A 24,756-nucleotide genomic window follows, 5' to 3' on the forward strand; every position below is an offset into this window, starting at 1 on the left:
ATATGTCAAAATAATACTGTATATTAAAATATTCAGAAATATATTTTCATATTTTCAGAAATCAGAAAGGCCAGTACAGACCAGTGTTTCCTAACATTTTTGAGTGGTAAATAAAATATTTTACCTGCCAATCACTGGCATCATACAAACATTTTATACACCAATCCCTCAATTGTGTTCCTTTTAACTTAATATATTAATCACTTAAACACACATACAAGAGCGATAATGTGGGTCAAAAACAACTCACAACATTCCACATATTCTGCTGAATTTCATTCACGAAACTTTAACTAGTTTCTTTCCTTAAAGGGAGTTTGAAAAACAACAAAACATTAATTACAATTAGTTATTTTAAGTTATTATTTATTTTCCTGTTTTATGACACCTGTTTATAAACTCTATTCATTATGCATACTGCATGCAATCTAATTAAAACAAACTTAAAACATACATGATATTCCCCCATACAATTATTTCGGTAACACTTTACAATAAGGTTCATTAGTTAAACATTAGTTCATGCAGGGGTGGGGAACGTTGATCCTGAAGGGCCACTGTCCTGCAGAGTTTAGCTCCAACCCTAATTAAACACACCTGAAGCTAATCAAGGTCTTCAAGATTACTAAAGTTACAGGCAGGTGAGTGTTTTTTTCAGGGTTGGAGCTAAACTCTGCAGGACAATGGCCCTTCAGGATCAACGTTCCCCACCCCTGAGTTAATGTATTAACTAACATGAACTAACCATGAGCAATACATTTATTACTGTATTTACTAATCTTCGTCAACGTTAGTTAATGAAAATACAGTTGTTTATTGTTTGTTCATGTTAGTTCACAGTGCATTAACTAATGTTAACAAGATTTTAATAATGTATTAGTAAATGTTGAAATTAACATTAACAAAGATTAATAAATACTGTATAAGTGCAGTTCATTATTAGTTCATGTTAACTAATGTAGTTAACTAATGTTAACTAATGAACCTTAATGTAAAGTGTTACCGTTATTTTTGCAGCAATCATGTCAGTTTCAGCATCAGTGGAAGTGAAGTGGTTAGATACTACCTTCGAAACGAAAATTCCTCTCTTGCACATTTATGGATGAAATCAGTGGAGGTGATAAATAAGTCAGTACTGCTATAGGGAAGGTGATGAACGTTGCTCTTTTGCGTTTGGTTCTAGCTCTCTATGTGCTAGAGGGTACTATCAGATCACAGCATCATCCCTCTGGATGGATCTATTAGCATGATGTATAGACTACGCATGCACAATGCAGGAAACACAACACCTCAAAGCAGAACCCATCCAGAGGTTCAGAATTTAATTTCCTAACGTTTTGTCCACAGTGTCGGAATTATAAACCTGTGTGCCAACAAGTGTTATTTTACACATATTGTTTTAAACAGATAGATAGATAGATAGATAGATAGATAGATAGAGACTGCAACTAAATTGAGACACAACATTATAATGTACAGTATAAATTTGATTAATTTTGAGATTTGCTAAAAAAGTGTGAGATGATGGAAAAATTAACCTTCTTCTGAAAAATAAGAGGAAACATGAGTCCTCGATTCTCTATATTAGCCAACACTAAGCACTAATAATGGCCTATGGATCTGATATGCCGTGCAGCTCTATAGTTTCTTGCCTTTTCTGGTTGAAATTATATTTCCAGAGAGTGTGGGGGTGCATACACATAGCCTACTAGCTGCTTGCCAGGGGAAATGTGCTCATCTGTGCGTGAGGTCAGTCAGGCATGCAGCATTAACCACAACTCGCATGCGAACAGAGCTGGTGCATATTTAATAGATGTGGCAAATCAGCTTATAAACACACCTTACTATAATGCATTAACATTAACAGATGTTGAAGGAAGACAGAAGTGCTAAATACACCACAACAAACACCATATTCATTGACAGCCTTTTACAGCTAGACTGACAGTTTTAAATCATTTACAACTGCACTATTTTTTTCATACACTCTAAAAAAGTCTGGGTTGTTTCAACATGGACCAACCCAGCCGTTGTGTTAAATTAAAATACATTTTTAAACCCATGTTTGGGTTTGTCTATATTTGACACAAATTTAGGTTGAAACAACCTAGCATTTTTAGACTGTACATTTGCATGCTTGTTCACATTCTCCACAAGACCGCAATTGTGATCAAGGTTCACTTCCTGAGAATACATCCTCAACTAATGCTGTGCAAACCTCAAACTTTATTCACATCAGCAATTGGCAGGTGAACATGGAGGACCAGAACATTTCGAATGGCTCTCTGTTTGCCGGTCCCTCAGTGGAAATGCTAACGTCCAGCACTGTTCTGGGATTGTGCTGTGTTCTGGGCGTACCAGGTAATCTAGCGGTGCTGATCATGCTCGCCCAACATTTAAAGGAAGGCAGCTTCACCCCAAAACTGATGCTGAGCCTGGCTGTCTCGGATCTACTGAGTCTGATTTTTCTGCCTGTGTGGATCTATGCCCTTCTGAACGGCTGGGTTTTTGGCAGAGATCTATGCAAGTTATTTTCCTATGAAGTGTACTGGAGCCTCTACAGTAGTGTGCTTTCTGTCACCTTGTTGAGTGTGCAAAGGTACCTGCAGGTGCTGTATCCACAGCGATGGGCGAAGCTTGGAAGGAAGGGCCAAAATGGGCTGATATTTGGGATATGGGCATCAAGTGGAGCTTTGGCTTCTTACGCTCTTTATTACCGAAGCGTCGAGCAGAAGAAGGACGGGCTTCTACGCTGTTATCAGGATTATAGGAATAATCAAGAAAAAATAGTTGTCTTACTTGTTGAGACTTTAGTGATGTTTTTTGTGCCTCTCTTCAGCCTGTTGTGCTTCTACCTTCGACTGCACCAACGGATAAGTCGATCAGCTTCCTTCAGCAGCCACAGGCTGACAAAACTGGCCGTCAGAATCGTAGTGGCCTTCTTCATATTCAGCACCCCCTGTATGATCAACAACGTTGTTTCAATGGTACTGTCATGGGAATCAGATGCCAGCCACAATGTAACCGGAGCCCTTTTCTTCATCAACAGTTGCGTGAACCCCTTTCTTTACGCCTTCTCTGCTCGAGTGCTGCGATCCAGAAGTAGACATTCAGATGAGCCAAAACAAATTCAGAATGAAACTGAGTAAACAGGAAAGCTTTTGTCATTTGTGACTAAATGTGCATTTCTGATAGTGTTCTCTGTGTATTCGTGTTTGCTCTGTGTAAAGGGAAGTGCATATGAAAGTTTTTACCGTATATGTTTCCACAACTTCTAACCTGAATAGTTTATTTCCCCTTTAGGGAAATATTACAGTTAACAACTAATAAAGTATTTCTGTAACAGGACTGTGGAAGCCAACCAAGAATATCTTCTGCTATTTGTCTGGGCTTTTTCTTACAATGTAAAGGTTGTAGCATTAATGTTTTTAGTAAGCTTTCATCTGCCATCCAAAAATGAGAAGAAATGTGGTAATGATGAGGCAGACAGACCACACTTGCTCTACTGACAACAGCTTTTAAAGAGGAATAACCTTAGTTGAACAACAAAGAAGATAAAGGATGCCAACAAAAACTTTTTTTCCTATTGTTTATAATTTATTATTTGAAGGTGTTTTTTTTTTTCTTTCTTTTGACTTTGTGGTTAACAGTCTCCTTATGGTTTGTTATTTTCCCCTGTCTCCTCTGTGATTTGTCTTTATCTGTGGGCTTTCAACTCTACCCATGTTTTGAATTAAAATCTGTACAACAAACACTTACAAATTTAATAATAGGCTATATATATATATATATATATATATATATATTATGGTAATTAGAGTGACAGTCAGGGTTCTTAAGATTACAATTACAACCCGAATTCTGGAAATGTTGGGACGTTTTTTAAATTTGATTAAAATGAAAACTAAAAGACTTTCAATTCACATGAGCCAATATTTTATTCACAATAGAACATAAATAACATAACAAACATTTAAACAGAGAAATTTTACACTTTTATCCACTAAATGAGCTCATTTAAAATTTGATGCCTGCTACAGGTCTCAAAAAAGTTGGCACAGGGGCAACAAATGGCTGAAAAAGCAAGAAATTTTGAAAAGATTCAGCTGGGAGAACATCTAGCAACTAATTAAGTTAATTGATATCAGGTCTGTAACACGATTAGCTATAAAAGGGATGTCTTGGAGAGGCAGAGTCTCTCAGAAGTAAAGATGGGCAATCTGTGCGTAAAGAGTAAAGAGTGAGTAAAAACATTGTGGAATACTTTAAAAACAATGTTCCTCAACATCAAACTGCAAAGGCTTTGCAAATCTCATCATCTACAGTGCATAACATCATCAAAAGATTCAGAGAAATTGGATAAATCTGTGTGTAAGGGACCAGGCTGAAGACCTTTATTGGATGCCCGTGGTCTTCAGGCCCTCAGACAACACTGCATCACTCATCGGCATGATTGTGTCAATGACATTACTAAATGGGCCCAGGAATACTTCCAGAAACCACTGTTGGTAAACACAATCCGCCATGCCATCTGCAGATGCCAACTAAAGCTCTATCATGCAAAAAGGAAGCCATATGTGAACATGGTCCAGAAGCGGCGTCAAGTCCTGTGGGCCAAGGCTCATTTAAAATAGACTGTTTCAAAGTGGAAAAGTGTTCTATGGTCAGACGAGTACAAATTTGACATTCTTGTTGGAAATCAAGGACACCGTGTCCTCCGGGCTAAAGATGAGGGAGACCTTCCAGCGTGTTATCAGAGTTCATTTCAAAAGTCAGCATCTCTGATGGTATGGGGGTGCATAAGTGCATACGGTATGGGCAGCTTGCATGTTTTGGAAGGCACTATGAATGCTGAAAGGTATATAAAGGTTTTAGAGCAACATATACTCCCCTCCAGACAATGTCTATTTCAGGGAAAGCCTTGTGTATTTCAGCAGGACAATGCAAAACCACATACTGCAGCTATTACAACAGCATGGCTTTGTCGTAGAAGAGTCCAGAAGCTGAATTGGCCTGCCTGCAGTCCAGATCTTTCACCTATAGAGAACATTTGGTGCGTAATAAAATGAAAGATGACCACGAACTCTTCAGCAGATGGAAACCTATATCAGGCAAGAATGGGACCAAATTCCAACACCAAAACTCCAAAAAAACTCATAACCTCGATGCCCAGATGTCTTCAAACTGTTTTGAAAAGAAGAGGAGATGCTACACCATGGTAAACATGCCCCCATCCAAACTATTTTGAGACCCGTAGCAGGCATCAAATTTGAAATGAGCTCATTTTGTGCATAAAATTGTAAAAATTCTCAGTTTAAACATTTGTTATGTTATCTATGTTCTATTGTGAATAAAATATTGGCTCATGTGATATGAAAGTCTTTTAGTTTTCGTTTTATTCAAATTTAAAAAATGTCTCAACATTTCCGGAATTCGGGTTGTAGAATGTTTCCATTAAACACTATAATAATCAGCCTTCTCTATTTTTTTTATCAGAAAGCTGCGAAAGTATAGAAGAATACGGGTAAGCAAAGGTTAGCTTAACTGAAAGGTTTACACAAATTTGTCTTTTCTCTAGAAGTGGTTTTGTATGCTGGTTTCAAACACCTAGTTCAAAACTGTCTTACTTGTTTTGGAAAAAAATCTATTTAATTATTATTTATTAACAGATGTTGAAGGAAGACAGAAATGCTAATTACACCACAACAAAACAACAAACACCACATTCATGCACAGCCTTTTATGGCCAGACTGACAGTTAAAAAAAAAAAAGTGTGTCATCATTTACATTGCACTATTTTTTTCATATACATTTGCATGCTGTGCAAACCTCAAACTTTATTCACATCAGCAATTTGGCAGGTGAACATGGAGTACCAGAACATTTCAAATGACTCTGTGTTTGCCGGTCCCTCAGTGGGAATGCTAACGTCCAGCACTGTTCTGGGATTGTGCTGTGTTCTGGGCGTACCAGGTAATCTAGCGGTGCTGATCATGCTCGCCCAACATTTAAAGGACGGTAGCTTCACCCCAAAACTGATGCTGAGCCTGGCTGTCTCGGATCTACTGAGTCTGATTTTTCTGCCTGTGTGGATCTATGCCCTTCTGAACGGCTGGGTTTTTGGCAGAGGTCTATGCAAGTTATTTTCCTATGAAGTGTACTGGAGCCTCTACAGTAGTGTGCTTTCTGTCACCTTGTTGAGTGTGCAAAGGTACCTGCAGGTGCTGTATCCACAGCGATGGGCAAAGCTTGGAAGGAAGGGCCAAAATGGGCTGATATTTGGGATATGGGCATCAAGTGGAGCTTTGGCTTCTTACGCTCTTTATTACCGAAGCGTCGAGCAGACGAAGGACGGGCTTCTACGCTGTTATCAGGATTATAGGAATAATCAAGGAAAAATAATTGTCTTACTTGTTGAGACTTTAGTGATGTTTTTTGTGCCTCTCTTCAGCCTGTTGTGCTTCTACCTTCGACTGCACCAACGGATAAGTCAATCAGCTTCCTTCAGCAGCCACAGGCTGACAAAACTGGCCGTCAGAATCGTAGTGGCCTTCTTCATATTCAGCACCCCCTGTATGATCAACAACATTGTTTTTATGGTAGTGTCATGGGAATCAGATGTCAGTTACATAACTGGGGCTCTTTTCTTTATCAACAGTTGCGTGAACCCTTTTCTTTACGCCTTTTCTGCTCGAGCACTGCGATCCAGAAGTAGACATTCAGATGAGCCACAACAAATTCAGAATGAAACTGAGTAAACAGGAAATCTTTTGTCATTTGTGACTAAATGTGCATTTCTGATGGTGTTCTCTGTGTCTAATATTTGTGTTTGCTCTGTGTAAAGGGAAGTGCATATGAAAGTTTTTACCGTAAATGTTTCCACAACTTCTAACCTGAATAGTTTGTTTCCCCTTTAGAAAAATATTACAGTAAACAGCTAATAAAGTATTTCTGTGACAGGACTGTGGAAGCCAACCAAGAATATCTTCTGCTATTTGTCTTGGCTTTTTCTTGCAATGTAAACGTTGTAGAATTAATGTTTTTAGTAAGCTTTCATCTGCCATCCAAAAAAGAGAAGAAATGTGGTAATGATGAGGCAGACAGACCACACTTGCTCTACTGACAACAGCTTTTAAAGAGGAATAACCTTAATTGAAAACTAAAGAGACATTAAAGGAACTTCAACCCCTCAACAAAGAAGTTTTTCCTACAAAAAAATTTTCCTACTGTTTATCATTTATTATTTGAAGCTTTTTTTTTTTTTTTTTGACTAAATTAAAGTCTCTTGACTTTGTGGTCATGTCTCCTTATGGTTTGTTATTTTCCCCTGTCTCCTCTGTGATTTGTCTGAATCTGTGGGCTCTCAACTCTACCTATGTTTTGAATTAAAATCTGTACAACAAACACTTACAAATTTAATAATAGGCTACACATATATTTTTTATGGTAATTAGAGTGACAGTCAGGGTTCTTAAGATTACAATTAGAATGTTTCCATTAACCACTAAAATAATCAGTCTTCTCTATTTAAGCAAGGGTTAGCTTAACTGAAAGGTTTACACAAATTTGTCTTTTCTCTAGAAGTTTTTTTGTATGCTGGTTTCAAACACCTAGTTCAAAAGTGTCTTACTAGATTTGGTAAAAATATATATATATATTTTTAACAGATGTTGAAGGAAGAAAGAAATGCTAATTACACCACAACAAACCAACAAACACCACATTCATGCACAGCCTTTAAAAAAGTATGTAAATCATTTACACTATGCTATTTTTTTTCATATACACTTTCATGCTTGTTCATATACATTTGCATGCTGTGCAAACCTCAAACTTTATATTCACATCAGCAATTGGCAGGTGAACATGGAGTACCAGAACATTTTGAATGGCTCTCTGTTTGCTGGCCCCTCAGGGGAAATGCTAACGTCCAGCACTGTTCTGGGATTGTGCTGTGTTCTGGGTGTACCAGGTAATCTAGTGGTGCTGGTCGTGCTCGCCCAACATTTAAAGGAGGGCAGCTTCACGCGGAAAATGATGCTGAGCCTGGCTGTCTCTGATCTATTGAGTTTGATTTTTCTGCCTGTGTGGATCTATGCCCTTCTGAATGGCTGGGTTTTTGGCAGAGGTATATGTAAGTTATTTTCCTATGTAGTCTACTGGATCCTCTACAGTAGTGTGCGTTCTGTCACCTGCTTTAAACAGGCCAACCAAACCAACCAAGAATATCTTCTGCTATTTGTCTTGGCTTTTTCTTACAATGTAAAGGTTGTAGAATTAATGTTTTTAGTAAGCTTTCATCTGCCATAAAAATAAGGAGAAATGTGGTAATGATGAGGCAGACAGACCACACTTGCTCTACTGACAACAGCTTTTAAAGAGGAATAACCTTAGTTGAACACTGAATACAAAGGAACTTCAACCCCTCAACAAAGAAGATAAAGGATGCCAACAAAAACTTTTTTCCTACTGTTTGTAATTTATTATTTGAAGGGTTTTTTTTTTTTTTTGACTAAATGAAAGTCTCTTGATTTTGTGGTTAACGGTCTCCTTATGGTTTGTGATTTTCCCCTGTCTCCTCTGTGATTTGTCCTTATCTGTGGGACGTTGGATCTCTATGGAGAGACAGAAACCTCTCAGACTTCATCAAAAAGATCTTAATTTGTGTTCTGAAGATGAACGAAGGTCTTGTGGATGTGGAACGACACGAGGGTGAGTAATAAATAACAGAATTTTCCTTTTTGGGTGAAATATATATTTTTATGGTAATTAGAATTAGAGGCAGAGTTCTTAAGATTACAATTAGAATGTTTCCATTAACCACTATAATAATCAGCCTTCTCTATTTTTTTTTTTTTTTATCAGCCTGCTGCGAAAGTATAGAAGAATACGGGTAAGCAAGGGTTAGCTTAACTGAAAGGTTTACACAAATTTGTCTTTTCTCTAGAAGTGGTTTTGTATGCTGGAAACACCTAGCTAAAATAAAAATTTCTAATTTATTTATCTTAAATTGTGTTGTATTTCTCCTTTCAACACTCTGAATAAATAAATAAATAAATAAATAAATAAATAAATCAGTAGAAAAACAGAAAAGTAGGTTATATTTTTCTGCAAAGACATTATCTGTCAGGTTTACGTGCATTTCCTTTAACCCTAAAATTCATCTCAATGCAGTGTTTTATTTAAAATACGACTTTTGTTAACATACTATTTTACTGATCTTTTTCTTAAAACATACTAGTATTGTAGCTATTCAGACAGAAATCTAAAAAAAATATGTTCTGTAAGTAGAGTAGATTTCTGGAACTGTCTGACATGAATATTAATATGGGGGGCAAGTTGTCATATTTAAAGGGGAAAGTTGTTGCATGTGTTTTGAATGGTATAGCTAGTTTTACTATTTACAATAGCTGTCTGCAGGCTTTTTCTGTTGAAAACCTCATGGCTTCCATTTTGACAAAACGCCTCGCTAATGGGGTCAACATGTGTTTAATGCACTACATCTTTTTCTTGGGCAATATAGGCTGCTGGTGGAATTGACTTTTTTGTAAACAAAAAAGGGGTTTGTTCCTTTTGTCCACTTTTAAGCTAGTGTGTGTGTGTGTGTGAGAGAGAGAGAGAGAGAGAGAGAGAGAGAGAGAGAGAGCCTAAGTGAGTGAGCGAGTGAGTGAGTGAGAGAGAGAGAGAGCGGCGCGCGAGCACATTCTGGCGTACTGGCAGCTCACACTTCACATTGCTGTACTAACTCAAACTCCACTGACGAGAGACCATAAACTTCACGTAGTGAAATTCAGCTGGACGTCGTGAGGAACAACATGAGGAACAAACGGAACGTCTGAGAGAGACCCTGAGCAGCAGTTTGAATCAAGAAGAGAGGAGGTGATCGTATCTCCACTCTGCGGATGATTTGTTTTGCATTGTGCATTTCTTTCCTCCATTTCAGATGTGACGAGTGGAATGAGCTGTTTTTACACACTGGTCGTTTCACTACAGCATGGGAACTGCCGTGTCCAAGAAGAAGAATTTAAGGAATGATGCGATTTCTTCTGTTGCCGCAAAAGTTAGGTGAGTCTCTGCAGCCGCAGCAGTAGCAGCACAGGCGCGCGAGGAACGCGTCTCATGGAGGTGGATCATGTGCTGCTGCTCAAAACTAATACATCTCATCACACCTCATATCATAACTTATGTTTCCTTGTTGCTGACATATACAATTGGTCGGAAATGCACCAGTGACAGCTCCTGGTGCTGTAATCGTTTTGACGACACGTTGTATACATAGCGTACTACTAACTTTTTGTCAAAATATTCAAGTTTGACTTAAATTACTTTTCAGGGCTTTTTTAATGAAAATAATTTGTGGTGCTTTTGTCGTGACAACCTTGTTCTAGTTTTGAGAAACAATCGGAAATGTAGTTATTTACTGTTGAGCAGATAACATCAATGTGACCATATTTATTGTTATCATATTGTTTTTTGTTGTTGTTATAACGATGGCTGTTATAACTGGTTGTGATGATGATGCTAAAAATATTATTATTATAAATCAATTTTCAGAATTCCGCAATTTACAGTAGCCTGGTTAGGCTCTAAACAAACAATACTATTATATACATTATTATTTTTTACTTAATATTTTATTATTATTATTATTTTTTTATTATTGTATTTTAAATATTTCAATACGGTTTTATTTCCATTGTCAGTTTGGTTTTTGTTTGCTTAACAAACAGAGCAAATATAAGGCTGTTGTTCCACCATGACAGAAATACGTCACTTTGTGACTCTCAATCACAGCTGGCGATTTTCACTGTCGTCATGAAGTCATGCGATTAGGCCTACCTTACTGACACAATACTGAGACTGTTCTAAATTGATCTGTTTGTCTCTTTTGCATGTTACATGGCTAGAATATTCATTTATATCATCTGGAGTTTTGTGTGGTGATTGTACCCTTGGACTCGACCAACGTCATTGTGCCCCTTTGAAAGGCTTCCTCAGTCACTCATTCATTTTACCCACTCACTATAAATGACCTTTAACAACTGTATTCACTACGATATCACTGCTCTTTTCCCGAATCAGCTGTCACCAAACTTCTGACCGACCCTTGAGACTCCATCTGCATGACAGTGTGATCTTTTGCTGTATTCATCCTCCCTCGTCAATTCATCTGTTTAGCTGGGTGATGCTTGACAGTTTCAGAATTTTAATATCTCAACCGTACAGCACTTATTTATGCACTGTATGCCTTGAACAGAGAGACATACTCTGGACAGGAGGAAAGCATGGTCATTTTCAGTGAGCGCCCCCCCTCTTTCTGCTGCTGCTGCAACCTAGTTGTTATAGTTTTCTCAGATGGATTATTGTTGTGTAAGATGCATTTACAGACTGTTTGGATATACTGTACACTGAACTGCACTACGCAGGCCTTGGGGAGCCTGATGGCTACTTGACCACAGTATTTCTTGTGAGATATTCTTCACATTTCCAACCTTATAGTGTACAGTTGGATATCAGAACAAATTCTATTCTTTGGATTATGGTGGAGTACAATCCAGCATTCGTCTGCATAAAATCAAACTTAAATAGATGACAAAAGATTGACTCCAAAAGCATATTTATACACATGTGCTGTCATTAGGGATGAATGGATAGATAGACAACTTATGACTTTAAGAACCTGACGTACCATATTTTTCAGCCCTTTTAAATTTCTCCCACATCAAAAGACATATAGAGAAAGTAAGAACCACGCTCAAATGACAGCCCAATGCCAATTAGAGTTGTACCGTGAAGGGCTATAGATCTATAAGCCTCCCCATAGTCTCACAGGCTGACATGTAAATGTCTAATTAGAGCTTGAGACCACCTGCAGTTGTATGGAGTGAGGCCCAGATTATATGAAAACTCATATGTTTATATGTGACGATGCTTTGGGTTAGGCTGGGACACATGGTGTTTTCCTGTCTTTTTGCTAGTTATTTTGTAAAGTTATTGAGTTAGGAAACCAATAAATTAAAGACTTTTTAGAATATTTATCATATATTTTATTTCCTCCAAGGTTTTATAGCATCATCTTATAATTTAGTGTTTGTGTCTCTGGCCTTTTTTTTTTTTTGCTGCTGCTGAGCAACCTTTGTAAATCTATGCATTTGCAAAATGAGTTAAAACGCTTAAATTTTGTTAAATGAGTTAAAACTCGAGGAATTTCTGTTGGGTCTAATATAGTTGGTCCTGTCTCGTCCTTCAATGTCTGTCTTAGTATAAAGCCTGCATTACATTGTTTCACCACAATGTGCAGCACAATCTGTGAAGGTCAGACTGATAGAATTAGGGACCTTTTCAAAAGAATCTTCAGTCATTCTTTACTAACGTTGAGATTTTTTGGAAGGCTGTACACAGATTTTGAGATTACCCCACAGACAAAAACAGCACAAAGTTTGGCAAACTTCCCCCACATCTTGCTTGTTAGTTACACCATCTGGAATAATGCGCTATATCTTCTTTTTTTGTGGATAGGAATAATAAAATCCTCCATTCTCCTCCTGTTTTACTGATTGCACAGACCAAGTTGTGCACCAAAGCTTTCAGAATAAGCTTTTTTTGCAGCTTAGTTCCAATAAATGGCCTTTTTGTACTGCAGGGAGAGATTTGAGTTCTGAAAGGTCTCGAAAAATTGGAATGGATCAGTTGGGACATTTTGGTCGATTGCCATTTGGAACCAAAATGTTTGCTTGTGCGACTAATTTAGAGACCTGCTCATTAAGTGTTAATGAATTTCTAATGAGGATATTTTAAAAGCTGAATGCCACTGGCAGATGTTGAGCATTTTCAGAGACGAATATGACTCAGTGTTTAGTTCACACTGCAAGCTTACATAAATTGTAGCTGTCAATGACAAAAACTCTTGGCTGGCAGTGAGGACAGTGTGAGTTTGGACAGTTTGAACGGTACACTAAGAAATCAAATTGGCAAAGAGAACACAATGTGTAAGTTCTTTATGAGCGAATGAGGAGGAGGACAAGAAAAAAATACAAGAGAAAGGGGTCATGTCACACATGGATGTTCTGGTTAATGCGTCTGAGGCACTCAAGAACAAATTGTACTTGATTTTTACTAAATTAGTGTAGCGCACGAAAGCGGTCTGCTGAAGTTGGAGTCACCCAGGGCAGAAGCACTCATTCCTTGCTCTGCATGTGCGTGAAAACAGCAGTGCATGAACAGCTCCAGGGTGTGCTCTCTCTACTCTCCTTTACCCATGCTGCCTTCGTGCAGTTATAACCTCATGCTTTCGATCTATATGCCAGTGTGTATTTGTGTCTACATTGGGCAGTTATTGTTTTTACATCTGCTTGTATTTTCATATTGTTCATCTGAATCACTAGTCATCCGCCTCTTCTCCTGGAGCGCCACAGGGCTTTCGTCTAGCAGTCCTGGTTAAAGCATCTGCTTTAGTTAATATGGTTAAAACGCTTCTCTCTGCGTTCCCTCATTGCTTCCTCCCCTTCCCCCTTTACTGTCACATGGCTGAAAACATGTGAGATGCTTCCAGATGTAAACACTACTGCACCCTCAGACAAACTGGCATGAGACGACGGCTAGTCTGTGTTCGAAAGAGAGAGGAGAAATATGTTTGAGAGTGATTGGGCCTCTCATACCGTACAGTGATTCTCAATATTTATTATTCATAATTTAATTTAATTTAATCTCCAACTGAGTAGCTTTTTGCTGTTTTTAATCTGAGATTTTTGATTTAAAAAAGAACAGTAAACTATTCTCACACTAATAAGGTAATTACATGTTCCTCGCTCTTAGGCAGAAGGTATTAATGCAGAACAATTAGATTTCAAAAGGCACAAATGAATCCCAGAGAGTGGACAATCACAGGCAGTTTTGAGGTTCAGTGGTTCCGCAATGAAGGTGTGGGGTGAGGTATCACTTTCCCTGCCTCATCCTTGCATCTTTAACAAAGGATAGATTATAAAACAAGCCAATGGGGCCAGTGCTGGGGGCCTCTGAGAGTCAGGGACCTCCAGCTGAGAGGCTCACGGTGGCCTGAGACCTGGAAACAAGCCACTGCCAATGTAAAATTCATATAAATGAACAGCTCTTGAATATGTAAATATAACAAAATAAATGAAGAAATGAGGAATGTTATCTTTGCCTGGCCCATCCGTAGCACCATGAGTTCATTTTGAACACCTTATTGCAGATATGATGTTGAATATTGGTTGTAGGGCATCCATTTTGTGGTGTATTGCACACACAGCGTGTTTATTCTCACGAATACAATTCTATTTCTCATATTTTCTATGCAATTTCTTGTTATTTGGACATTGAATATCGACTATTGCCCAACATGGCAGGACCGTAATCCGTCTTTGCCTATTACAGACATATGTTCTCAGTTTGTCCTCTCCAACCCTCTTACAGGAATTTACTGACCATAGAGAGTATTTGCACTTTTTCCAGTGCTCCAGTTGACTTGTGGAACGGTGTTGAGAGAAATCAGGTCTCCATTTGGACCCCAAGCTGTCCCATTGGCTCAAAGTACTTTTAATGGGTACTCTTTTTATAACCTAATTATAATCCCTACAAAATCATGTATTATTTTAACTATATTAAGGTGCGGTCACACTGCACTTTTCGTTCCATTGACTTCCATTCAAACGCATGCGAATGCGTCAGACCGGAAACGCAAGCTTGTGTGAAAAATTTCACATTTCGCTGCGTTCCAAAGTTCAAGTTTGGTGAACTCGGACCTGCGAATTCGCATCACGTGAAGACGTGCAACCAGTAGAAGATCGATTCGTCATGGCATGACCTCTTGGCTGAATTAAAAGAATAATATTTTTGCAGTAAAGTTGAGTAGGTTCTATATTTTTACATTTTGAATGTATTACTATAAGTTATGTGTTGTATCCATGTTTATAAAAAAGACGCTGTAGACCATGATGTCATATCATGACCATTACAGCATCCGAAGAAATTTCGCACGTTCAAAGTCTAGTGTGGCCGCGGCTTTATAATGATGATTAATGTCTGTTTTAGTAAGCTTAAGTACTTGCATAGTATAAAGATACCTGATTAGCATGATGGCTTAGCTCAGGGGTCTCCAAACTCGGTCCTGGAGGGCCATTGTCCTGCAGAGTTTAGCTCCAACCCCAATTAAACTCACCTGAACTAGCTAATCAAGGTCTAATTAGGCATACTAGAAACTTCCAGGCAGGTGCGTTGAGGCAAGTTGGAGCTAAACTCTGTAGGACAGTGGCCCTCCAGAACTGAGTTTGGAGACCCCTGGCTTAGCTTATACACTTTGCATTGCAAGTATTTGCAATACTCTTTAATATAATTACATAAGTGTTAAATGTCCAAATATTTAAGTATTAAAAGACTAATGTAATCATGTTCAATTAGTATTTAGTAAGATGTAAATATATAAAGATTTAAAGGGAGAAAATTTTCCACTAGGCCAGCCCATTTAAGCTTGGGTCCTGGCGTACTGCCCTCAGACACCCACTTCACTTATCTATCTCACATTCACAGCAATTTTACGGGATTGCTCCCGCTGAGTTCTGCCCTCCAATCTTATTGAAAATGATTTGTGTCCTAACTTCTTTTCCGGGCAGCCCTCTGCACTGTACTTCCTTGTTGCCAACACCATTCCTCACCGACTAGGAGCTGAATGTGTTATTTTAAGACCACCATAGAGTACATTTCAAGTTAACCATGTCAGTACCATCATAACACAAATGCTGTAGGTTTCGATGAGGTCTGGTGCTCTCTTTTAGTTCTAGTCCACCCTTGCCCTCTAATGTTTTTTGATTGGCCCATCACACTTTAAAACACTTAGCTTGTACCTACTCCAGGCACTGCGGAGTGAGACAGTGAGAAGAATGACGAGAAAAGGATTGGACGATTGCACTCTGCACCACTTTTCCCATCTGTTAGAAGAGTTTGTTGAGTGAGGAGAGAGGGAGAGAGAGATGCACATGCTGGCTAGTATTTAATTATTCAAAGTGTCGTTGCAGGAAAGCATGGCTACTCCAACAACAGAGCCATCACATTTCCCAGCATCCCTAGAGAGGTGCCGAGACTGCACAATTTGCCCATAGCATGCTGATTATGGGTTTGTGTGCTTGTGGAGGTGCTTGTCAGTTCACAGTTCAGTGTGCATTTGTGTAGCATGCACGTTTCTCAAAGTGCAGGGATGGAGGTGGGCTTCAAAGAGTCTATTTATGCATGTTAGAATCGTTCTACATATTTAGTGAGTGTGTGCAGGAGAAACATTTGTGTGGGAACTAGTCATTATTAGTTCAGCACTTAGAACTAAATTAAAAACAAGATAAGTAAAACAGGTTGGGTGCTATTTTTTAATTTGTACATGCTAGTTGGTGTACTCTCCCAGCATATGCGAGTGATTAGGCTGCATTAGTAGTGTTCTCGCTGAGCCACACAGGAGGGGAATACTGTCTAAATCTTTCCCATGCTTAAGAGGTGGAGTGATTCATTTGATAATGGAATCTGGCAGCTCTTTGAATGCATTAATGATTTGTATAAATCATCTATGCTGATTGTAGGGGCCATCGGGAGTTCACATGCATTCATTTTTTTGTTTTTTTAATGGACTTCAGCATTGTGGAAGCCATTTTCAGTGGCATAACCACACACACACACACACACACACACACACACACACACAATGAAAACATTGCATAAAGGTCATCCTGCAGGTTAAATAAGAGGAAGGTATGGCAATGTAGGAGACAGAGTTCTTCAAATCCTGTCTTTTATTGCTGAGAACATATGCCATGGTTCAACTCATAAAGCTGTTTCCCTTTTCCTTCTTTATAACAAACTAATCTTCCTGACCAGAGGTCGTGTTAACCAAATATTTTCTGTCATTGACTGATTTTTTTTTTTTTTTTTTTTTTTTTCTGAAGGCCTTCCATTGTTTTGACAGATTACACTGAGAGTGATCTATTCTATTGTAACTGTAATTCCCACCCCTGTTGAGTTAGCGTGAGTTAGCATGAGTTCAGCCTCCAGAACAAAATTAAAACTGACACGAAAAGTCATCTGTCTGAGGCAAAGATGCAAAATCTAATGACAATTGCCCCTGCATCAGTCTTCCTTGATTAGTTTGATGGCGAGCATCCAGCTTAAGTCGATGCAGACCTGGAGGATGATTTGAGTTCTGGCAAATACAGAGCGTCGATTGAGTTTAGTTCACTTCATTTTTTACGTTTTGTTCATATTATAATCGGAATTGTATTTTGTAATATTTTGGTGTTCATATTTTCCTGTTCAGGCACAAAGGTTGTGCTTTAGTGGCCTCCGGTGTCACTGCAGGGGGCAAAAATCAAACATTCATCTGCTTTGTGTGGTGTTGAACATAAATGACGCACAGTTTCTTCTCTTTTTTATTTTCAAACAAATAAATGCGTAATATAGCCTATATGCTCATCCTGTAAGTTCATGATTAAAAATGGAAATGTGAATGAAAACAAGAGCTATTAAAAGTCTTATCAGTAAAGTATGAAAATTAAAATGACTGGTAATAATAGATTATGACAGAATTTTTACAACCCTCTCCGTCAAAGTGACGGACAATGAGAAAATCTAACGTGACCTATGCTTTCTGACTTCTGAGCTATTGCTCTCTGCCTTTATACAGCAAGTCATATTAGGGGCCATGTTCTTGTACTGCGGTGGTTGAGTGGCCTTGTACTGGAAGCTGTATGCATCTAGATTTCAGTTACACCTCATTGCCCAGAGAAGTTATGGGATGTGAAGTTTTTCAGCATTTTTCTGAAAGCATCTGCAGGTGTGGTGGCCTAGTTTAAATTGGCAGCATATCTTATGACATTATCTGCTAATGTTTTTCCATTTTCCCTCGTGAGATTTTTGGATGCAGGAAATATACTGAGTTAGACCTGTAGTCTTATGCTTTGCGTTGTGAGAAGACCAGTATTGAGTTTCGACTGCACATCTCACACAGTGTTCAGGTTAGAAATATGGTCAGAGTCGAATTATAAAGCAGACATTATATTTAAATGGGAACCCATTAATCACTCAAGCACATTAGTGGCCAAAAGGAGAATCTAAAATTGCTTGATAAAGTTAGTGGTCTGTAAATGTCTCTGTGTAATGCTATAGAACAGGTCCATGGAAATGGATATGAAATATGAAAGCTGTTTTTAATGAAAAACGATCTGCTTGTTAAGTCATGGAGTATAGAATACTGTTTCTGGGTCCAAACTTCTCCATTTCAAGTGAGAATACTGTCTCAACAGTAGAGCACTGTTCATTCACATTCTCTGGGCTCACGTGTCCCAGACACTAGTATTTTAACATTCTGAAAATATGAATCTCTGGCCAACTGAGATTTTGGTATGGAGATAAAGGTTAGGATCATGTTTTTTTGGTAGTACTACAGCACTCCATTACTGTATATTAGCTCCATTTTTGTTTGCTTTTGGGATCTGAAAGAGCATTTGGACCCGAAAACAGTGACACGTGACATCAGATTTAACAACTGGATTATGAATAACTACCGAGACCAGAAAGCATCAGCATGCGAAAGTACGACAAGACTGAGAGTTTTATCTCCATGCTTTGATTTGGTCTTCTGTTTGTCTCTCTGCAGAGCAGCTCGAGCATTTGGAGAGTATCTTTCTCACACACACCCTGAGAACCGCAACGGAGCAGGTTAGGTTCATTCCACCTCATGCCCTACCTTCATTTGTCCTCACATCTTTTGTCCCCTCCTATTCACCTGTTTTACATTTTGTGAAGTACTTGAGTGTATTAATACTTGCATTAGGCAAAGCATCATCCTTTCGGTTTAACATTAACTCTGACCACTCACCCCAGTCATCTTTCAATTGATCATTACAGAAGAGCTTTATTGGCACCTGTTGCTTTGCCAAGACAAGATGAAAAATCTCTGTTTTTCTGAGTTTCTTTGTCTCTCACTCCAGATCATTTGCTGTCTGACACCTTCATTGGTCAAGACACAGACTCCCCGGACATCAGCCGACTGAACAACAATAACAGCCTACAGCCATATTCCCAACACACTCTCATAGTCAAGCCCAGTCAAGAAGAGGTTCAGCCAGGCTGCCAGTCCGCGCCCCTTCATACCAGTTCCAAGCGTCGTCTCTCCGTAGAACGCAGCCTTTCTTCTGAGGACCAGCAGCATCAAAAGCGTGCGGAGAGCTCTTTGAAGCCAGCACGTGTCTACACCATTACCAGGGAGCGAGATATGCTCGGGGGCCAGGGAAGCGAGGAGAGCCTGGAGCTAGAGGTGCTGAAGAGGACCGCAGACGCGCCTAAAACCAATGCTCCCTCCAGTTTACATGGCAGCCATCATCGAGGAAGCCACCATCGTGGAAACAACGGCCCCACCCACCAGCATCACTATGGCCATGCACCTCTGACCCAACCTTTGCAGAGCTCAGGGAGTGCCCATAACATCCGGGACTGGGGGTCGAGACGGAGCAGGTCTAGAGAGGACTGCACGCCGGATTGTGTTGCCTGTATTCGGCCACACTGCCAGAGCCAGCGCTCTCTGGACCTTGAGACGTCACCTCACGGTGGTGGCAAACAGCACAAGAAGCTGGAGAGAATGTACAGTGAGGACCGTGTGTCCACTGAAGATCGAGGTAAGTAGATCACGATCACTGAATGACTGTTTATTGGTTTATTGACTTTGAGATTTACACAATACCTGCTGCCTTTGCTCTTTTTGCTCGCAGAGGATCACACAAACAGCTGGTTCCCTAAAGAGAACATGTTCAGCTTTCAGACTGCGACCACCACCATGCAAGCGTGAGTACACATGAAATTCATTTCATTTCATCAAACCTCTCCCTTCATCCTTTGGATTCGTCTGGAGAAGGGTTGGTCTCTGAAGCAGACATGTACTGTAATTTAAGCTATCCTGACTCATGCATGTGGGAGGACAGGAGGTCTCTTTCTCCCTCTCTTTCTCCTTCCCTTTCTTTTTTTTTCTCTTTCTCTTTGTCTTTCTCTTTTTCTTTCCCTTATTCTTTACCTTTTCCGGTTCTTTCCATTCCTGTTTCCTGTTTTCTTTTTGCCTTCTTCGTTCTCTTCCTGTTTCTATTCCTTTTCGTCCCCTTTCTTCTTTCACATCCTCTGTCTCTTCATCTTTCTTTTTTCATTTCAGTTTCCTTTCTACTTTCTCTTTACCTTATTCATTCTCTTCCTGATCCTGTTCCTTTTTTCTTTTCCCTTTTTCTTTCATTTCCTTTTGTTTCTGCCTCTTTCTTTTCATCTTTCATTTTTCTTTCCATTTGTTTCCTCTTTCTCTTTGCCTTCTTAGTTCTCTTCCTTTTACTTTTCTTCTTTTTTCATTCCTCCTTTCTCTTATTTTCTCTTCCTCTTTTTTTCTTTTTCTTTCCCTTCCTGTTTCCCAACCTCTTACACTTTCTCTCTTCTTGTTTCTTTCTCTTCCTCTGTCCATTTTTCTGTTCTTTCCATTCCTGTTTCCCCTCTCCTTTCTCTTTGCCTTTTTCATTCTCTTCCTTTTCCTTTTCCTCTTTCTCTTTCGTTTATTCTTCAACTTTTCAGTAGAGTGAATTCAGGCTTCGTTATTCTCTGTGCACAGACGCCTTCGCTCAACATGACTGCTTAATTATCACCTGTCGGGCAGAAGTCTTAATCACAGAGCCCACTGGCTGAGCCCCCCCACTGGGGTTCAGTCCACCTCCCTCCAGCCGACATGCATGTTGTCTCCCCCTCAACCTTACTATGCCCTCCCACCTCATCATGCCATCCTCCACTGTATCCCACCTCCTGTCTAAGAATACTTAGCTATCTCTGCAACTACCTAATTCATGTTCTCTTCTGACTTATTCATTCCCTCCTTTTGCTGGTTTCTAATTGACACTTTCACTTTAGAACCTTTTCAGTTTGTATGAAATATCAGTGTTTTTTTCCCCCTGTCCTTTGTGGTTGGCTGTAGAGCTGTCATTTTGTAATTGACTGTAATATGGAGTGGTAATCACTTGGTGATTCTTTCATAAGACCTGACCCAGTGTTTATATTTGAAAGACACTATCTATTTCCTGTGTACCTTACCTCTTTACTTTTCATGTGTTATCTTGTGATGGTTAAAGTACTGTTCTCTCTTTCTTCTTTTTATCTTTTTTTATGCATCTTTCCTTGGTTCTAAAGAATATCGTGAGTATTCCTTTCTCATTAGCCCTTTGTTTTAAAAAGTCAACAATCCACTCCATCCCCACCCTCTGCTCCTCTGTGCTGCTGCCTCTTCTGTCCTGTGTTAACTCTCACTCCACCAGCATTGGACAGAGTGTTTGAAGTTATGGAGAAACTCTGTCTCACACAGCACACATACTGCTCTTGATATACCAATACCAATAGTGAGTCATCCAGGTCGGTATTACCAATCACATTTCAGCTGCTGTGTAAGAGAAAGACCTTGTTTGTTGTACTACTATGGTGACCTGACCTTTAAACTTTTTGACCACATTTTGCCCAGGTTTTAACCACAAATTAGGTACCGAAGCTCTGTTCCAAAACCTAGTCATAGTACTGCCTTGAAAATAAATTTCAGCACAGCGCTACTACAATCATAATGAAATCACCCTTCACAATAGATAATGCTTTACAATGAACTCTGTTAGAGAGCAACATATGTCAATAAAATACCTTACTTACCTATTGAGTAATAAAAACACCATCTCCACGTCACTTTTACAATATTTCAAATCCCTCAGTTCTTGCCAATTTCCGAAAAGCCAAGCCAATGTTGATTCTCGTTTTATTACGAGCTCTGTCATGTTCTCTTTTTGCCAGCACTCTCTTCTGTTCAGCAATTTTCAAAACAGGTGATTCCGTGGAGATTGAAGATTTAGCGTGCTTCTCACTTCTTTCTCACTTGTTGTGACAACTAACCTGTGCCACTTCCACACCATACCCACGTTAAAGTAGGCGGAGCAACTTTTCTCTATTTACTGATATGAGGAGACACGCATGGGTGAGTGACGAATGTACGCAATTTACCGCGAAAACCATCCCGCTAGGTCTAAAGTATAAACACTTATAATAGGCTTACCATAGTGAATCAGGGTAAGGGTGCTTTCACACCTGCCTCATTTAGTTCGGTTGAATCGCACTAGAGTTCGTTATCCTCTTTGGTGCGGTTCATTTGGGTAGGTGTGAAAGCAGTAATCGCACTCGGGTGCGCACAAAAAGTGTACCAAACAAGCGTACTGAGACCTCCTTGAAGAGGTGGTCTCAGTACGCTTTCAAATGAACTGGAGCGGTTCGCTTGAGATGTGAAAGCAGTCCGACCCAACGGACCAAGGAACCAAACGATATCATAATTCATAAAAAGCAGTAGTGTCTGACTCTGTGAGTGAGCACATTATTTACCATAGTTGAAAACCAAAGAGCGCCTCTTCATCTTAAATGTGTAACTGCACTTCTCCGTGCGAGAATGATGTCCCGACGAAGCCTTGATTCCCGCTCTGCATCATTATAACATTCATATATGGTCTCTATAGACAGCGCTGGGAGATCCAGTTTGAATTTGCCGCAGCATTAATATGAATGTAGTATAGAGTTTAACAGCGGGAATGATGGCTACATTCATATAGTGTTTGTGTGTGTCTCGACAGTTACAAATAAAGCCACAATAAGCTTATGGAGCGAACTTGTCAATCATTATTTTGATGGATGACGCTGAGAAAACTCACCAATAAGAGGAGAGTTGTACTCGCATGTGACTTGCATAAATGCATTTTGATACACTTTGAAATGTTGCCATGTGAAAGTGAACTGAACCAAGAAGAAAATGCAACATTGTAACAAATTTAGTCCCTGTTCGAATCCATAGGTGTGAAAACACCCTAAGACAAAAAAACTTAGAAAGATGACGAGGTATTACTCATAATTGGTTGATTTGAAAAGTACTTTGTAATAAAGCAATACTGTAATGTCTAAAAACACTTTGAACATACAAATAAAATAAAATAAAATTTCAATTAATTATCAATACTTTTTGATATTGAATGAAATATATTTATAATCAAAATTTCTATCATCTCCATCCACGATGCTGCCTTAAATTGTATCTAAAAACAAGGTATCTTACAGAGCGATATAATGTACCTACCTTTAGGAATAGCTTTCGTGTCGGGAGCCTGCCTATGTTGTCTTAAAATAAGACCTAGGTTGACAGTTGACTAGATTTTGGAACAAAGCTCGCATTTTGACTATAATGGTGGTATATTTTAGCAATTTTGTCAAAATGGTGGACTGTCCCTGTTAGGAGCAATATGGTGATTGCTGCCATCACTGTTGAATATTGCACACAAAATATATAAATATAGCCCGAGTATACCCCAGAAAAGTCACTCATCTCAAGATTTGCACGCAGTGTTCCAAGACCGTCGCCAATCTGTCAAGGCTCTGAAGGATTTCAGGATGCAGTCACATGGACACATCCACATGCAATTAAATGCATACACACACTGTCAGAAAGTAGCTTCTGGGCTGTCATTAACCTCATCTGCTGAGGACAGGAGTTTGATTTAACATAAACTGTCAATGATGATGGCTATATCTTCTGTCACCCTGTCAAAAACAATAGAAGCATGCTAGATATGATAACCACTCCCACAAAGATGTTACAGTTTTCTGTGAATTTATCCTCTGTGCTGGTTGGTGACTGAGTGTCTGTTACACTTGACTTTGCTGTGGTTGTGGTGTTTAGTTTGTGTACGTGCGTGAAGTCGTGTCCCGTTGATTTGTGGGTGGTAATCAGCACCTGTTGTGGTTTGAACCTTCCTGTGGCCACTCTAGACTTTTCCCTTTGCACTGATCCCTGTACACACACCTACACCCACAGCCTATAACAATGTGACCGGTCCCAGCAGGGCGTTCCGTGGAATTGCAGAGAGAAAGAGGAGGAAAAGAGAGCAAGAGGCCACCGCACTGATGGAGAGGTACTGTTTACAGCCCCTAATGTCCTGTGTCACAGCCCTTCCCGAAATACACACACACACATGTAGAGTGAGACAGTGGAGAGATGGTGGTTTGTGTTGTGTTCTTTTGCTTTAGTATTATGGTGTGTGGATCGCATCAGATCTTTCTGATGTCCACACTCCAATCCTGCACACTACACATTAAGAACTGTTTCCTTCATGGCACACTTCCCTGTGGAGTTGTGATGCTAGGCTTATCAAGCAGCAAGCCAGCAGCAGTTTATTGATCTAAACCCAGGAATGTCTGCAGAAGCTTGTTTCCATGTTAGAGTAAAAAATAAAACCAGTTGTTGTGAGAACGTTTAAAACCATCTAACAAACCTTTATGGATTTTTACATTTTCATTAGGACATTTTTTTTATGTTTATTAAGCCATTTGATGGTCCTCACAATATAAGTGATTTCAGGTTTACTGCCCTTGAATGAAAGCAAAACCTGACACACACACACACACACACTTAAAAGCTCCTGAGTGTTTGTTTGTGTGTCTATCTGTGTTTGGCTGCTTGGGTCGATAGGTCAATCAAATAACTGAAGGTGCTGTACTTGGAGCGTGTTAATCGATACAGCTGACAACTGAACACTTTCTGAGTTTCACTTATCAGTCTAGTTTAAAGCAGCACACTAATGCCATGTGCACCATGAATAACTCAACAGCAAATCTCATTCCACCTGGATAAATTGGCTTACATATTTAAAAACACTTGTTCACCATTAAAA

At 39.3% G+C, this 24,756-nt stretch overlaps 3 protein-coding genes across 7 annotated transcripts in view; all 3 read left to right on the top strand.

Annotated features, from left to right (window-relative positions):
* The first annotated feature begins 2,102 nt into the window (after positions 1–2,102).
* On the top strand, positions 2,103–3,830 carry LOC127513213 (atypical chemokine receptor 2-like). The gene has a single exon (XM_051894861.1). The coding sequence runs from the start codon at positions 2,256–2,258 to the stop codon at positions 3,147–3,149; it is 894 nt and encodes a 297-aa protein (XP_051750821.1). The 5' UTR covers positions 2,103–2,255; the 3' UTR covers positions 3,150–3,830.
* A 1,576-nt stretch (positions 3,831–5,406) lies between these two features.
* Positions 5,407–7,679, top strand: LOC127513156 (leukotriene B4 receptor 1-like). The gene has a single exon (XM_051894746.1). The coding sequence runs from the start codon at positions 5,689–5,691 to the stop codon at positions 6,757–6,759; it is 1,071 nt and encodes a 356-aa protein (XP_051750706.1). The 5' UTR covers positions 5,407–5,688; the 3' UTR covers positions 6,760–7,679.
* A 1,992-nt stretch (positions 7,680–9,671) lies between these two features.
* The window catches only part of nsmfb (NMDA receptor synaptonuclear signaling and neuronal migration factor b), a 35,016-nt gene continuing 19,931 nt past the window's right edge, over positions 9,672–24,756 (top strand). The window contains exons 1-6 of one of the 5 annotated variants that reach the window (XM_051895236.1): positions 9,673–10,066; positions 18,651–18,712; positions 18,985–19,668; positions 19,762–19,834; positions 21,203–21,208; positions 23,929–23,997. In XM_051895236.1, coding sequence (XP_051751196.1) covers positions 9,996–10,066; positions 18,651–18,712; positions 18,985–19,668; positions 19,762–19,834; positions 21,203–21,208; positions 23,929–23,997 — 965 coding nt within the window. In that variant the 5' untranslated portion in view covers positions 9,673–9,995. Of the gene's footprint in view, positions 10,067–18,650; positions 18,713–18,984; positions 19,669–19,761; positions 19,835–21,202; positions 21,209–23,928; positions 23,998–24,756 lie in introns of all 5 variants that reach the window. The other 4 variants (XM_051895235.1, XM_051895233.1, XM_051895232.1 and 1 more) reach the window with 4 other exon arrangements.

The sequence above is a fragment of the Ctenopharyngodon idella genome, chromosome 5 (genome assembly GCF_019924925.1).
Source record: "Ctenopharyngodon idella isolate HZGC_01 chromosome 5, HZGC01, whole genome shotgun sequence".
In the NCBI taxonomy this organism is placed as follows: Eukaryota; Metazoa; Chordata; class Actinopteri; order Cypriniformes; family Xenocyprididae; genus Ctenopharyngodon; species Ctenopharyngodon idella.